The 15,833-nt window shown below is 44.1% G+C and overlaps 1 protein-coding gene across 2 annotated transcripts in view; it reads left to right on the forward strand.

Annotated features, from left to right (window-relative positions):
• The window catches only part of HSPA4L (heat shock protein family A (Hsp70) member 4 like), a 60,760-nt gene that overhangs the window by 30,241 nt on the left and 14,686 nt on the right, over positions 1-15,833 (forward strand). Inside the window, exons 12-15 of one of the 2 annotated variants that reach the window (XM_054028996.1) lie at positions 3,571-3,773; positions 6,822-6,869; positions 9,179-9,283; positions 10,061-10,201. In XM_054028996.1, coding sequence (XP_053884971.1) covers positions 3,571-3,773; positions 6,822-6,869; positions 9,179-9,283; positions 10,061-10,201 — 497 coding nt within the window. The remainder of the gene's footprint in view (positions 1-3,570; positions 3,774-6,821; positions 6,870-9,178; positions 9,284-10,060; positions 10,202-15,833) is intronic. The other variant, XM_054028997.1, reaches the window with a different exon arrangement.

Raw genomic sequence — 15,833 nt, forward strand, 5'->3', positions numbered from 1 at the left:
CACATCTTTCCTAAAGTGTGGTGCCCAGAATTGGACACCATACTCTTGCTGAAGCCTCACCAATGCCAAGTAGAACGAGACAGTTTTCTCACGTGTCTTAAATATGACACTCCTGTTAATACACTTCAGAATATTAACCTTTTTTGCAACTGCATCACTTTGTTGATTCATATTCAATTTGACGTTTGAGAACCCCTTTACTAGATGACTAAACTGGAAACTTTTTCCACTTGAAGTCATAGCACTTGGAAGTCTACGATTCCTGGAATTTATCAAAGTAAGTCAGACTTCTAGTAAATAGGACCTCTCTAGATTGGTCAGACTTATATGGGTTAAACTGTCAGGAACAGTGAATGTGGGTCTAGATGATATATTCAGACATTCTGCTGAATCAACTGGTCTGTGTTCATAGAAAAAGGTTGATACACCCCCTTTGGAGAGATGGAAACTATAGCTTTGACTGTGGATGCAAGTGGTGAGCCTGGGCCATTACCACAGAGATGCTGATGGCACAGAGAAGTCTAAACTGCCATCCAAAAAACTGATGCACTCGTTACTTTGAGGGCTTATCTCTGTTTGGGATTTGCCTTATATTTGGTCTAGGTCAGGGGTTCTCAAACTTCATTGCACCGTGACCCCCTTCTGACAACAAAAATTACTCCACAACCCCAGGAGGGGGGACCGAAGCCTGAGCCTGCCCGAGTCCCTCTGCCCTAGGTGGCAGGGGTGGCAAAGCGCAAGCCTCACCGCTCTGGGGAGGGGGGCCAAAGCTCAAGGGCTTCAGCTTCTGCAACCTGAGCCCCGCTGTCCAGGGCTGAAGCCCTTGAGCTTTGGCTTTGGCCCTGGGCAGTGGGGCTTGGGCTTCAGCCCTGGACCTCAGCAAATCTAAGCCAATCCTGGCGACCCCATTCAAAGGGGGCTGCGACCCACTTTGGGGTCCCGACCCACAGTTTGAGATCCGCTGATCTAGTAGCAGTGCACTCCCTACTTCATCTCCGGTTATGTTCCTCTTTATCTGTTAAAATTCACTTAGTAGCCATATCTGCTTATCACAGTCTAATTGAGAAGACTATTTACTCATGACATACTAAAGAGATGTATGAAGTTGCCTAAAGGGTACCATCTGTTTACTAGTTAAAGCTCCAACACCCTCAAGGGTTCATAACCAACTTAAATTGGGAGGGCTCTGAGTGAAGTTTGTTGTTTCACCTGTCAGTCAAAATAGCATTTGTTATAGCTATAATGCCTGCTAGAAGAGTAAGCAAACTCGTGGCTGATCTGCCTTCAGTTTTCCATAAGGACAAAGTGATACTCCATTTTTTGGCTAAGGTGATAACTGATTTCTGTCTCAGCCAGTTAAGTAATCTGCCAGTATCCTTTTCCCATATGTCAAAGTTTCACAAACTAGTTGCTAAAAATGCTTTACTTTTCTCTCTAAATTTCTTAGTCCTATTTAGAAAGTCAGCAAATTGCTTGGGGGAGGGTTGTTTTTCTTTTGGGGGAATAATAAAGGCATTGGGATGTAATTGCATGCCCTGTCTAAGTGGGTTAGGCAGTGTATAGAGGAAAGCTATAAAGTTTTCTCTACTCCTGTCCTAGTGGGAATTGGATTACATTCCACAAGGTCAAAGGCAGCTTCAGTGGGATGCCTTAGGCATGTTCCCACTTTTATGAAGCACTGTTTGTTAAAGTTAGCATTCTGATCAGGTGATTTATTTTGATAGAGCAGTCCTTCAGTTGCTGTTTGATTAGGATTCTGGATCCCATCTTCCTTGGATGAGAGTACTGCTTTCTAAATTATCACAAGAGTGGGACTGGGAAGAGACAACTTGAAGAAATGAAGGTTACTCACCTTTTAATCAGAGTTCTTGAAGGTTGACTATACATTTACACTCCCTATCCACCTTCCCTTCTTCTTTAGAGTCATAATTATCATCTTGGCCCTGAAGTGGGGTAGAAGGATCTGAGATGACCAGAGTACCCCACACCCCCTTTCATAGCCTTGCCCTCAGAATGCTCAGGAACAGGGAGGAGAAGGTGTTGGACAGGATTGAGAACACTCTAATGAGCACTGATGTGAGAAGTTTGTGCAATTCTGACAGTGGAATCAGCACATCCCATGAATGGAAATGTGCAGAGTCCATCTCAAAGAACTCTGATTATAGACAAGAAACCTTAAAGTTCTTTGTCATTCACTCATCTTACTTGTGCTCATATTTTCTATGCCTGGTCGTCTTAAATCAAATATAAACTTTTGTGAAAGACTGAGCAAAACTTATTCGGCTCATAGATAGAGTGAGAATGGGGAATGTATTCAGAAGACTTTTCTGTGCACATATAGCTAAAGCAGCTGAATTTGAAACTTCATGTCAGTTATCACCAGAGTAGCAGCCATTTGGTAAACTTTCTTGTTGCGTGTAGGTATAGTCTGAAACTAAGGTAAGCAATTAATATCCACATACACGGTAACTATTGTTTTTTTTTTTTTTTTTTTTTTTTTTTTTTTAGCCATGTTATTGCCTATGGCACTAGTCACTAAACACTGTAATGCACTTCAACTTGCACCTTGAAACTAGTCGGAAGCCAGTACAGGTGAACAAATGGCATTGTGTCCCTGGGTAACATGGCCATAATTGAACCAGATTCTGCCCTAGCTGAAACTTCTTCAGTGCAGCCTTCTTTGTCATTTCCATAATGCAATATTTCAGTGTGCTCTAAGAGGCATAGCTACGGTCTGTATCAAAGCAGAATGGTTGCAATTAGAGCTGAATGAATAATTTGCAGAAAGACTTGATGGAATTTAGCCCTCTGTTCCTGCAAGCAGATTGATTTCTTGAAAGGGGAATGAAGTTGTAAAATTGTCAAAGGGTTAGATGGTACCACCATTTTGAGGGCAACTATATTATTTAAAAAAAAAATGTCTGAAGGAAGATTTAAGAGAATGGGGTGAAGTACAAAGTATATTCCTCCAATCTTCCAGGATTGTAATGTGTTTGTCAATAAGACCTCCAGTGATCTCCGAGCCCAATTCTGTCAGTTTGGGGTACTTAGAAAAAGGTACTTCTGTATAGTGTTTTACATGTTAATATCACTGTACAAATTATTGCAATGCCTCATGTAAAGAGATCCTCATTTTACAGTTGGGGAGGCTGAGGCAGATTTTCAAAGTGACTTTCCAAGGTGCCACAGTCAGTGGCAGAACTAAGATTAAAATTGAGGACTACTTGATTCCCAACCCTGTGTGCTCATTTTTCTCCTTAGATCCATTGCTTCTCACAGAATATAGACTATGGAGTTCTTCACAGGTATATATTAATTATATACAGGAGAGATTGTACGACTGAAGTTCCTGCATTTGTTAAAGGAATGTTCTGGGGTAAATTATACATTGTTCTAGCTACTGAGTTACCCCTCTAAACCTACAAATACTTGTGTTTTGGAGAAATACTTCATGGCCTTTTAAAATGCGTGGTAGTGAAAGCGGATCTGGGGAGTATTTTTGAGGAATGACTGTCCCTCTAGACTTTCCAGAAAACCAGATTAATCCTCAGATGCTGCTTGTTTGTTTAGGGCGTTTCGCTATTCAGAATGTTGGTCCTCAGTATGACGGTGACAATTCCAAAGTAAAGGTTAAAGTACGTGTCAATGTACATGGAATCTTCAGTGTGGCTAATGCATCAGTAATAGAGAAGCAAAATGTGGAAGGAGATCACAGTGATGTACCTATGGACACAGGATCATCATGTAAGAATCAAGGCAAAGATGATGAGCTGGTACGTAAAACTTCTCTTGTAATTGCAACAAAAGAACAGAGAATCAAAGATTAAATCATAGTTAATTCCAGTCTACTTTTGAGTGATTTATTTTCCCATATTAATATCATGTATGCAGCTTTCTCTTTAAGTAAGCAGTAATGGTATGTTCAGGGCTACACAAGACACATACCTTTCACTCCCCAAGGAGCTTACAGTGTAAAAGACAAATGAAAATATGATTCACACAGATACCCATAGAAAGTGTTACATTTTCCTCAAATTTTTTCTTCTGCTTACAGTTTTCAGCATTTTTTTTAATATTAGCATTGAATGGCAACAATTATGTTGCTTTTGAAGGAAAGATATTTAATGATTTCCAACAAACTTTTATAAAACACTTCATAAAATTAAGTACTTGTTGAATGAAGCTTACTTATGAAACAGTTTAGGTTCTGTGCATCTTAATGGAAAATCGCTATATTTCATCTTTAACTACAATCAACTAAACTTTCATTTGTTTGCATTTTTTCATTTTATATACTTTAATCATGAAAACCTTTTAAGTGCAAACTTGCTTGCATGACTGAAAGATGGGGAAATGTTAGTTTTTTTTAACAATTTTATGCCATACTTAATCACTGATACTGAGGAATTGGCATTGTAATCTTTGTGATATACTAGCTAGTGACATAATCCCCATAAGACGGACATCAGCTCAAGTCTTCATCTCAGTTCCAGTACCGCAGCATGTCCTAACCTTAAAAGCATGCAACCCCTGGAGGGCACCAGACTAATCTTTAGGGAGAAGAGAATACGACAATTGCATGACACTGAATCGTCTACGATGCACAACTGCAGACCTGTAACTGTCGGTAAAGCAATGGGCAAGCTTAAACCACCTTTCTTTCCTGCTCCTGATGTGGTCCCTTAGAGAGAGAGAGACAGAGAGAGCGCTGCATGTACAGGACTACAGTCTTAGCTAAGTTAGTCCAAATTTTTGCCTTTGTTCTTGGGATCTATCGCTTGGCTCTGAGAGAGCATGTCCTAACTCCCCAGGAGACCCCAATGGATGTCAAGAGCAGCATGCAGTCTTCTGGCAATAGGAAGAACTCTCCCACTCCTTCTTCATGCTATTGCTCATTTAATTTCTGCCACCTCTAATCTTAACCTCTAATCTTTTCTCCCTTCTGATACTTGCTGCTCTGCCAGCTCTCTAGCCTGTATGTCCAATTCTACCCACATTTTATTATTTTTTTTTTTTACCCTCATCTTACTCTACTAATAGCCAATCGTGGCTCTTGCTTTGCATTCACTATTTTTATACTTGTACCTCAGGTGAAAATAATGACTTGACTTCCTGCTATTCAACTATAAGTTTATTTACCCCTGTCCATTCTATTTATTCCTTCAGTTCTGCCTAAGGAGCTTGCTAAACAATTCCTGTGTTCTGTGACTGTTATGCTTTCAACTCCTGGTGACTGTCCGCAAATTTCCGCAGACCATATTGACCAAGTCAATTAAGAACTTTCCTCCTTTTTTTCCATTCCTGTATTCCTTGTTTCTGTATGAGGTGCCCCTCCTATTATCCATCTGTGACTATTCCTCTTCAACAGTGCTCCTTTCTCTCTGCCTTAAAACATGCTCTTGTGTCCTGCTAACTTAAATTCATCATCCACTCATCTGTCTTACCCACTGACACTTCATATGAAAGATTCGTGAGTATACTGTATTCTCACTGCCTGGACTTCCAATCCAGTCTCCACTCTCTCTCTTCTCCAGAGAAATTGCTCAAGGTCACAAGTGAACATTTTGAGCCAAGTACAAAGAAGTCTGACTTTATTACAATCTGTGCACTGTTTTTGCTGCTGCTCATTTTGTACTTTATCTTTTGGCTCCTGCAACAGGGCTTGACATGTTCTGCTATTGCTCCAGTATCTCTGGTTCCTTTCTTTCCTGGCATCCCTCAGATTTCTTTTCTTGGTATCCTCCTTTTTTGTTTCCATTATCTGCCTTTTTACATCGATGCTTTGTATGGCAGTCCCTCCAAATGTAGCTCTCTATGTTCAGTCTCTTCCCTTCCATTCAAGCTTGCCTCTCCAACTTTGGCACACTTCCTGCAATTCCTGTCATTATATTAAACTTCCTGTTCTCCTCCAAAACTATCACTTCTCTTTATTACCATTTATAACTCTTTTCCCAGTTAGACTCAACTTCAGTGTTCCCTTCCTTTTCTTTTCCATCCAGGCTTTTGCTAAATCCTGGTGGTTTCCTTCTTTCACTTTTCTGAAATCTACCCTCGACTCTCTGTCCCTGCTGGTAAAATCTTGGTGTGTTCCTTGATCATAAATTCACCTGGACTTGAGACCACTTCTTCGTCTCAACATCTCACCTTCTCAAATTGATCTGCCACCTCCCCCACTGTCTCCAAAACATTGCTACTCCTATTAAAATAGCCTCTTATTGTGTAAGTGAAGCACCTTGCCTGCCTACTCCTTTAAATCTCTTCTTAAAACTAATTTTCTGTCTTCCAGAAGATTTGTACTAATTTCATTTTCTCATATCCTCTTGGATTTGAACTTGTCTGAATTCAGTTGTGAGCTCCTCAGGATAGGGACTTGTTTAGAAGAAGCCTTCTCTTCCAAACACCTATATTTCCTCCCGCGGTAATATTTTTCCAGTTTTTCTTGCTTAGTTCATTCAACCTTTGTTTTTATGAAGGTTAGAACAAGTGGTAGAGCAATTTGCATTACATAAGCATAAGGACACTTTTGTGCTCTGATAACTTGAATGGGTTAATAATATTTTAAACTTACAGTATACTTCTCAAGGAGTACAAAAGTGCCTTTGACACATTTTGAGGACACTTATTAATAAGTAAAATGGAAAAAGTAATGGAAAAAGACATGGCTGACATTTCCATGTAATGTACTATATGTGGAGAATATTCATCATAATAATACACTGTGCTCAATACAAAAGTAACCACTTTTATCCCTAGGCTTTCTTCCATGACAATATTCCTGTTCTTCCTAATTTGTCTTCTGTTTTTACTATGGTGCTTGTCAGCAATTCTCTTTCATAATTGAGGATGATACCCTTGACTCTGAGGATAAGGTTTGTGATGCATATATGTAGTATTCTTATAATTAGCTGTTTCTCTTAAATATAGAGAAGATTCCCCCTTCCCCTCTTTCCAACTGTTGCCTTTGGTAGTCTGTGTGAACAGTAAGAACAATAAGTTGAAAACTTGGTTTCTCTTCTGAAAAGACAACTCTAAGAACTTGGCCGAAGTAGCCTGCTGCTGCTTAAAGTATATTGTTAAACAATAGTTCAGCAAATTATTTCATGCTCATAATGGTTGCAGCATATATGCTGGTGCCTAGAGTTTCACAACAAATCTTATTAACATATAGGGAAATAATTGAGTTAGTCCATGTGCATTTTTGTGTTGCTGTCAGTTTCAGTTACTAAAGAGAAATTTAAAAGTAATTCACTTTGCACTTACTAGGAATTGCTTCTAATCTTATTATAATGGAAAATGGTAACTTTCCTTTAAGTACAGTATGAAAACTTAGCAATCTACTGATACTGAACTTGCCACTTAAAATTTAAAGGATTTATTTTAAGGAAACTGAGTAAATGTGATTAGCAGGTAAAATATGCATTTTGAATTCTAGAAACAGTATTAGTCATTTTTCCTAGATATTAGTGCTATATAGCTTTGCTTTCATTGGCTATCGCTTCCCTCATATTAAAAACTGAAAAATCTTCAATAAGTTTACATGCATTACAACCACAAACACAAGGTTTTAAAATCAGGCAGATTTCTGTCTTGTGCCATTTTGAGATTTTAAAGTACTTGAGACTCCAACCTTCAGTTTGAACTCTGAATGTTAGTGCTGCTGTTGTTTTAATTCTGGTGTTTAAATAGTTGAGTGCATGTGACAATTTAATAGGAGACATTTCTGCTTAGTTAATATACATTGTGTTCCCTATTTTATTACTAAAGGTATATACATGACAAGAAAATCTTTCAGAGTAGCAGCCGTGTTAGTCTGTATCTGCAAAAAGAACAGGAGTACTTGTGGCACCTTAGAGACTAACAAATTTATTAGAGCATAAGCTTTCATGGACTACAGCCCACTTCTTCGGATGCATATAAAATCTTTGTTACTAAAAAGTTCAGCTGCTAGTTGAACTGACTTTGTGTTGAATAACTGTTCACAGTAATTGTGATGTCATCATTAAAACTTGAATCTAGGAATCCAGAACAGGTGAACTAACCATAGGGCTGTTACTTAGAGGAAAGATACAGGGGAACAAAATCGAGAGGGGGGGAATCACCATACTCGTTTTAAAAAAAATGATGCCAGCAACTCCTAGTGTTGTCTAAAAATAGTTCTAATATGCTACATGAACTGTATCTTGACATTTACAAATTTAGAAAGAAATTATTCATAGTAGGTACATAAAACTAGTTTTCAAGTGCTAATATCATGGGCCTGCCCTACTTGCTGCTTTGCCCATACACCTGAGAAGTGTCAAAGAGCCTCCACTGTACAGGAACTAGTGAGCATGATCGTATATAGTAGTGGTAAAGCAGGTGGGAGTTAAGCTCCTGGTTGACATAACATTTTTCAAAGGGGTTTTGTGTTTAGTTACCCTCCTTTGAGCCTTTCAGGAAGAAATTAGACCTGAACTGTGATGATGTACCCCACCTTCTCACAAAACTGGTTTTGAACAAGTGCTGATCTGGTATAATGGGTGTCCACCCAGCCAAGAACAGCTAGTGTCAGAAGCTCTTGGCAGCTTCCCCTTCATTGGAGCAAGTGACGCGGTATACAGGACAATAGCAGCATGCTCAATAAGTATTGCAATAAGATTTTGACACTAACACTGGAAATTAGTTTAATGGTCCTACTATGACTATATATGTAAGTAAAAATTAAGTCAATGAAAATGTATTTTTACATTGGATTTCAAAGTGTAAACTTGTGGTGATGCAATATATCTCATGAAGTTCTGACTGTTCCATAGAGAATCTTTTCCTCTCCTACCCATGTTGGTGTTGTGTTCTTTAAAATGTCTTTTCTAGTCCTTGCCTCCAACTTATTTTCAATTAAGTGTGTGTAAGTACTGCGGGCTTATTGTAACTTTGTCACAAGCCACATTCAAAAGGACCATTTCAGAATATTTTTTAGCTTTAAAAGTTCACATCTTTTTCTGAATTAAGTACACAGGATAACACTGCATCAAAACATGTCACTTTAATTATGTTACATATGAGGATTTTGTCCTGTTTTTAAACTAACAGACTCCACTGTGTTTTATAACAAAATGCTAATATGTAGTAGTTGACTCCACTCAGAAGAACATCTTTTGAGCAAGGTTGGGTGTTCAATTATCTTACCTTCTCTTCCTAGGATAAAATGCAGGTTGACCAAGAGGAAGGTAATCACAAAAGCCAGGCAGAACAGCCAAGCCAAGCAGATGAGGAAAGTGAACAACATGGAGGAACTGAAACAAAGGTTTGTATCAAGTATTGATAAAGGAAACTTTTGTGAATTTGCCCATATTAATTTTTTTTCCTGTCTTCATGTGACCATTCTTTGCTTGGTATTCCCAATAAATATGTAAATCTGTATACACTTCCCCATGTACATCTCATCAATTGAAGTACAAAGGATTATTCTAGGAGTATCAAAACTATAATTAGTAGTACTGCCATGGTACAGTTAAAAATGACAACTTTTTTCAGCATTTCTTTTTTGATGTATGAGTTTAAGACTTCAGAGAACATTTCCCTAAAGTTGACATTAAAGAAATAATGGGATTCACATTGATGCTATGATATAGGCTTTTTTGAAACAATGGATTATGGAAATGCAGGCACCAGAGATTGTGCTGCAACTAATTTAAAGAACTCTTGGACTGATTTTCTTTTCAAGTAGTGTTTAATGTAGTCTTACTGCCTGATTTCACATCTTTATGTCAAATTCAATATAAGGCATTGCTAGTGTTTCAAAAATTAATAGTAATATTAATTTAATCATTTCTCATTTTAAATTTACTATAGATATTATTCTCATTCTGCCTTTCAGAAAGGCAGATAGAGATAAACTTAATACAAAGTTAAGGTAGCAGTGTCCCTGGAGTAGTGCAGCAGCATCAATTTTTTTTCAGTTCTTTCTTGGCTGTTGCATTTTCATGTTTGGCATTCTCCCTTTTTAATCGCATACCTTGGACTACAATAGAAATGTTACACATAGTATCAAATAGTTCTCAGAATGTAATTCTTTCCATAGACTGCTTCAGGAGACAAGCCAGATCATCTGGCTCAGCCTGTTAAAGCTAAAGCGAAGATCAAAAGTATTGAACTACCTATCCAGGCTAGTCTGTATAAACAGTTGGGGCAGGACCTTATCAATAGCTACATAGAAAATGAGGTAAGTGCATAGTTCCTTTAAGATTCACTCATATTCACATCTCCATGCAAAGAATTCTCCTTGTCCAAGAAATAGTTGGTAGCATACACTAGCTTGTTCCTGAGTTAAATAATTTAGAACTACCAAATTTACTTGAAATTCCTGTAACATCACTATTACTGGTCATACCAGTTTTTTCTTAATAAACTGAAATTCTAACTCCTAGTCTCCAAAAGTCTGTGCAGTTCAGGCTAAACCACCACCACTAACTTTAGTATAAGTTTCTTTGCTTGGGGATCGCAGTGAATCTAAACTTCCAGAGTGAGGTAGTATATTAGAGACAGCTGGTTGACAAGACCTAGTTCTTCTTGGGGCAAAGGTAGAATTGACCAGGATGCATTTTTTTTCAGTCTTTAGGTTTTAACAGAGGTTTCATCTTCAGCTATCCTGTTTGTCTAGGAGTTGGGGGGGGGGAAGTCTAGAAATGGAATAAATTGTGATCTCTACAAACAGAGCTTGCCATTCAGAGGATCATTTTTGATCATGTTAGGAATTGTCAGGCCTTGAAAGGCAAAATTATTCCTCATTATTGGAAACCATTGTCTAGCCTCTTGTCTGCAGCACTCTCCAGCCCCATGCCAGTATTCTTCAGCTGAAGAAATGCTTCTTGATCCCATCAATCTGTAGTAATGCCACTCAGCTCAAATGAGAATTCTTTTTCTCTAATCTGCTGAGAGTGCAAACTTTTGCCCTCCAATAAAGATACAAGTTCCTTTAGGATATTAGTTTGGATTAGAAAATAAAATTGAGAGGTTTGGAAGCTTCTATGTGGAGGAAGAAAGGAAGTGGCAGAACTAAGCTGCTAGAGGTTGCAAAAATAGAAAATTGTATTGATCTCCCTGTTTCTGAAGGGGCTACAATCAGATTTCACAGCTGTAATTTGGTCAGGAAAAAAAAAGGGCAGAGACGATTTATATGTAGGCAACTCTGCAGTATAATTCAATCTAAAATGCTCCAAAAATCCTAGTTGCTTAAACCAGTGTTTCCTCAAATTGTCAAAGCCCCTATGTTTATAGCGGATGTATTACTCAGTCATCCCCAATTTGGATCTTTATTAACAAGAGTATCTGTTTTCTCATTGTCCGTCTGATAATTGCTCTCTACTGGTGATCAAACAGCTAGGCAATGTAAAACCTGTTGCATTTCAGAATTTTTTTTCTTGTGCTGCTACTAAACAAGCTTTGAATAGTGCTTATGTTGAAACAGAAGTTCTTCTTCGAGTGCTTGCTCATATCCATTCCATTAGGTGTGTGCGCGCCGCGTGCACGATCGTCGGAAGATTTTCTACCCTAGCAACACCGGCGGGTCGGCTGTGGAGCCCCCTAGAGTGGTGCCTTCATGGCGCTGAATATATACCCCAGCCGACCCGGCGCCCCCTCAGTTCCTTCTTACCGCCCCTGACGGTCGTTGGAACTGTGGAGCGCGGCATAGCTGTTCTCCACTCTCCCAAGCTTAGTTAGTTATTCGCAGTTATAGTTCTAGTTCTAGTGTTTATAGTTAAATAGTTAAATAGTTTTAAAAGTTGTTCTAGTTATTATAGTAGTTCAGGGGATTAAGGGGGTCGTCTCCCCCTTTCTCCCCCGGCCGCGGGCCCGGGCTCATGCCCAACGCTCCCGGCTTCAAGCAGTGCGCCTCCTGCGCTAAGCCTATGCCCACGAGCGACCCGCACGACTCCTGTCTGAAGTGCCTGGGAGAGTCCCATCAAACAGATAAGTGCAAGATCTGTAAGGCCTTCAGACCAAGGACCAAGAAAGAGCGGGACTTTCGGCTCCGGCAACTCCTGATGGAGGCGGCACTTAGTCCGGACGCTCCCTCTACAAGTCAGGCCCCGGCACCTAGCGCCTCGGTGCGCAGTGCCCCGGCGGCACCGGCCATGCCGACCACGCGAGTGGCGTTGGACAAGCCTCCCCGGCACCGGACCTCGTCGGCACCACAAGCACAGCAAGTGCCTCGACGCCGGTCATTATCCCCGGGGCATAAAAAAGCCCATAAGAAGGGGGCCTCCGTGCCGAAGACGCCGGCTCCCCCAGTGCCGGGGGTAGAGCCGAGTCCGCCGGTGGAGCACCGGAAACAGGTGCCTCCAGCACTGTCGACTCCGGCGCCGAGGCCGTTGAGTCCGGTGCAGATAGCGTCTCCACCGAGACCGGCGGTGATACAGTGCCTCCCGTCGACTCCAGAGATCTTCGCGGCGGCGAGAGACTTGATAGCTCTCACGGAGCCGGCACCGCCTCAACCACCGGCACCGACGGCACCGTTGACTCGCCCGGTCCAGTCGAGGGGGAAACCTGCCTTGATGCGCCCTCCATCGCAAGGGCTGGAACCTCGGCACCGGTCCAGATCCCGAAGCAGGTCCCCACGCCGCTCGCAGTCCCGGCGCCGAATATCACCTCGGCACCGGTCGTACTCGCGGCCAAGATCTTCGTCGCGGCACCGCTCTACGTCTCGGCACCGCTATGATCGTCGGCACCGATCAACGTCGAGATGTAGTTCTCGGCACTGCTACGGTCGACGCTCGACGTCGAGAGGCCGCTCCCGGCACCGGGCATACTCCAGGTCCTCGTCGAGGTCCAGATCCAGCTCCCGGCACCGACGAGGTCATCGGCACCGATCGCGGTCCCGGCACCGTTCGCCGGCACCGCGTAGAGAGAGATCATCTCCGGACCGGCACCGTGCGGCACCGCAGCCCACGGGAATCGTTTCGTCAATCTCGGCACCGCCATGGCCATCAAGATCGGTGTCTCGCTCCTCGGAGGACCTGTCGAGATCGGCATACCCCCCTCAAGGGCAAGCCGAGGAACAGGACTTGGGCCATTGGCAGCAGATAACAGAGGACCATTCTCATGGCCCATCTCACTGGTCGTTTTGGACCCCATGGGCGTACCACCAGGAGCAAGGGGCTCCAATACCCTCGACCTCTCGCTCGGGTCACTCCGTTAGAAGGGCCCCGGAGTCCACCATCTCTCGGCCTCCGCCAGGGGGCATGGAGGCTTCCGTGTCCGCGTCACCCGACGCCCTGGACCCAAGCACAGGTGATGCTCCGGCCCAGGAACAGGGGGACCAGGACCCTCCCTTGGATCCTGTACCACCGGAGGCATCTTCCTCTTCCTCTCCGGATGAGGCAGTGGCGGGCACATCATGCACAGGTCCACCTCCAATAGATCTTCGGGCTCACCAGGATCTCCTGCGTAGGATGGCCCGCAATATGGACCTGCAGGCGGAGGAGATAGTGGAGGTGCAGGACCCTATCGTGAATATCCTCGGAGCGGATGCCCCATCGAGGGTGGCGTTACCCCTGATCCGCACGATACAGGCCAATGCAGCTACGATATGGCAAACTCCTGCCTCTATCCCACCCCCAGCGAGAGGGGTGGAAAGGAAATACTTTGTCCCGTCTAAAGACTACGGGTACTTGTATACCCACCCCCAACCGTGTTCACTGGTGGTGGCATCAGTGAACGCAAGAGAGCGCCACGGTCAGCAGGCTGCAGCGCCTAAATCAAAGGAAGCTAAGCGGCTCGATTTGTTTGGCCGCAAAGTTTACTCAGCCGGAGGGCTGCAACTTAGAGCGGCGAACCAGCAGGCGCTCCTGAGCCGCTACAACTTTAACTCCTGGAACTCTATGGGGAAGTTTAAGGAGTTGGTTCCCCAGGAGTCCAGGGAGGAGTTTGGAGCCATGGTAGAGGAGGGTAAGAAGGTGGCTCGGACCTCCTTACAGACCGCCTTAGACATAGCGGACTCTGCTGCGAGAACCCTGGCATCAGGTATCGCTATGCGGAGGATCTCCTGGCTCCAGGTTTCGGGTTTGCCTCAGGAACTGCAGCAAACCCTGCAGGATCTGCCCTTCGAAGGACAAGGGTTGTTTTCAGAAAAGACGGACTCTCGCCTGCAGAGCCTCAAAGACTCCAGGACAATCATGCGCTCCCTGGGGATGCATGTGGCGGGCCCTCAGCGCAGGCCATTTAGGCCGCAGCCTCAGCGCTTCTACCCCCCCCCCCCCGCCTCGTCAGAGACAGGACTCGGCCCGGAGGCGAGGGCGAGGTGGTAGAAGAAGGTGGACCGGCCCTCAACCCGGCCAGAACCAGGGGCCACCTAGACCACCTTCAGGCCCCAGGCAGAACTTTTGAAGGTGCGGTCGAGGACGGCGCCCCAGTCATCCCCCAGGATCCAGCCCCCTCCTTTCGGGATCGCCTCTCCCACTTCCACCGTGCTTGGTCCCTTATAACTTCGGACCGTTGGGTCCTCCGCACGGTGGAGAGGGGATACGCTATCCAGTTTTCTTCTATCCCCCCCTCCCACCTCCCCTTCCCCGTCCCTCTTCAGGGACCCTTCTCACGAGCAACTTCTTATACAGGAGGTTTCTACGCTCCTGGCCATGGGGGCCATAGAGGAGGTTCCGATAGAGTTAAGGGGCAGGGGATTTTATTCCCGTTACTTCCTGATCCCCAAGTCCAAAGGAGGTCTGCGGCCCATCTTGGACTTGCGCGGACTCAACAAATTCGTAGTAAAGTTGAAGTTCCGCATGGTCTCTTTGGGGGCCATTATCCCTTCCCTCGATCCTGGAGACTGGTTCGCCGCCCTCGACATGAAAGACGCATATTTTCACATCACAATTTACCCACCTCACAGACGCTTCCTGCGATTCGTGGTAAACACGGTGCACTACCAATTTGCAGTCCTTCCCTTCGGCCTATCCTCGGCCCCAAGGGTGTTCACGAAATGTATGGCTGTCGTGGCAGCGTACCTTCGTCGACAAGGGATACAGGTGTTCCCGTACCTAGACGACTGGCTGGTACGCGGTCGCACCAAGGAGCAAGTTCAAGCTCACGTCCACATAATAGTGCACACATTCAACGAGTTGGGCATCCTACTCAACAAGGACAAATCCACTCTAGAACCTACCCAGAGAATAGAATTCATCGGCGCAGTTCTAGACTCCAGACGTGCACAAGCCATCCTGCCAGACAACCGCTTTGGCACCATCAAGAACCTCATTCAAGGGCTCAAGGCCTTCCCAACTACCACGGTGAGGTCGTGCCTTACCCTGCTGGGTCACATGGCTTCCTGCACGTACGTAACCAGGTATGCCAGACTTCGGCTTCGCCCACTTCAAACCTGGGTGTCATCAATATACCGTCCACATCGGGACAGCCTGAACATGGTGGTCACGGTCCCGAACTCGGTCCTGACCTCCCTCACCTGGTGGCTAGATCACAATGTGGTCTGCGAGGGGATCCCTTTTCACACCCCACAACCCTCTCTGCACCTGGTCACAGACTCTTCATCTCTGGGTTGGGGCGCCCATCTCAACGAACACCATACCCAGGGCCTGTGGACTGCACCCCAGTTAGCCCTGCGCATCAATGTTCGGGAACTGATGGCGGTGCGCCTGGCGTGCCAGGCATTTCTCAATCTCCTACGTGGCCGTTGTGTGTTAGTTCTCATCGACAACACCACGGCCATGTTTTACATCAACAAGCAAGGAGGAGCACGTTCGTCAATTCTATGCCAAGAGGCCATTCGCCTGTGGGACTTCTGCATCGCCCACTCAATTCATCTCACGGCATCGTTCCTCCCTGGAGTCCAGAACACTCTA

Source organism: Malaclemys terrapin, chromosome 5, assembly GCF_027887155.1.
Source record: "Malaclemys terrapin pileata isolate rMalTer1 chromosome 5, rMalTer1.hap1, whole genome shotgun sequence".
Taxonomy (NCBI): domain Eukaryota; kingdom Metazoa; phylum Chordata; order Testudines; family Emydidae; genus Malaclemys; species Malaclemys terrapin.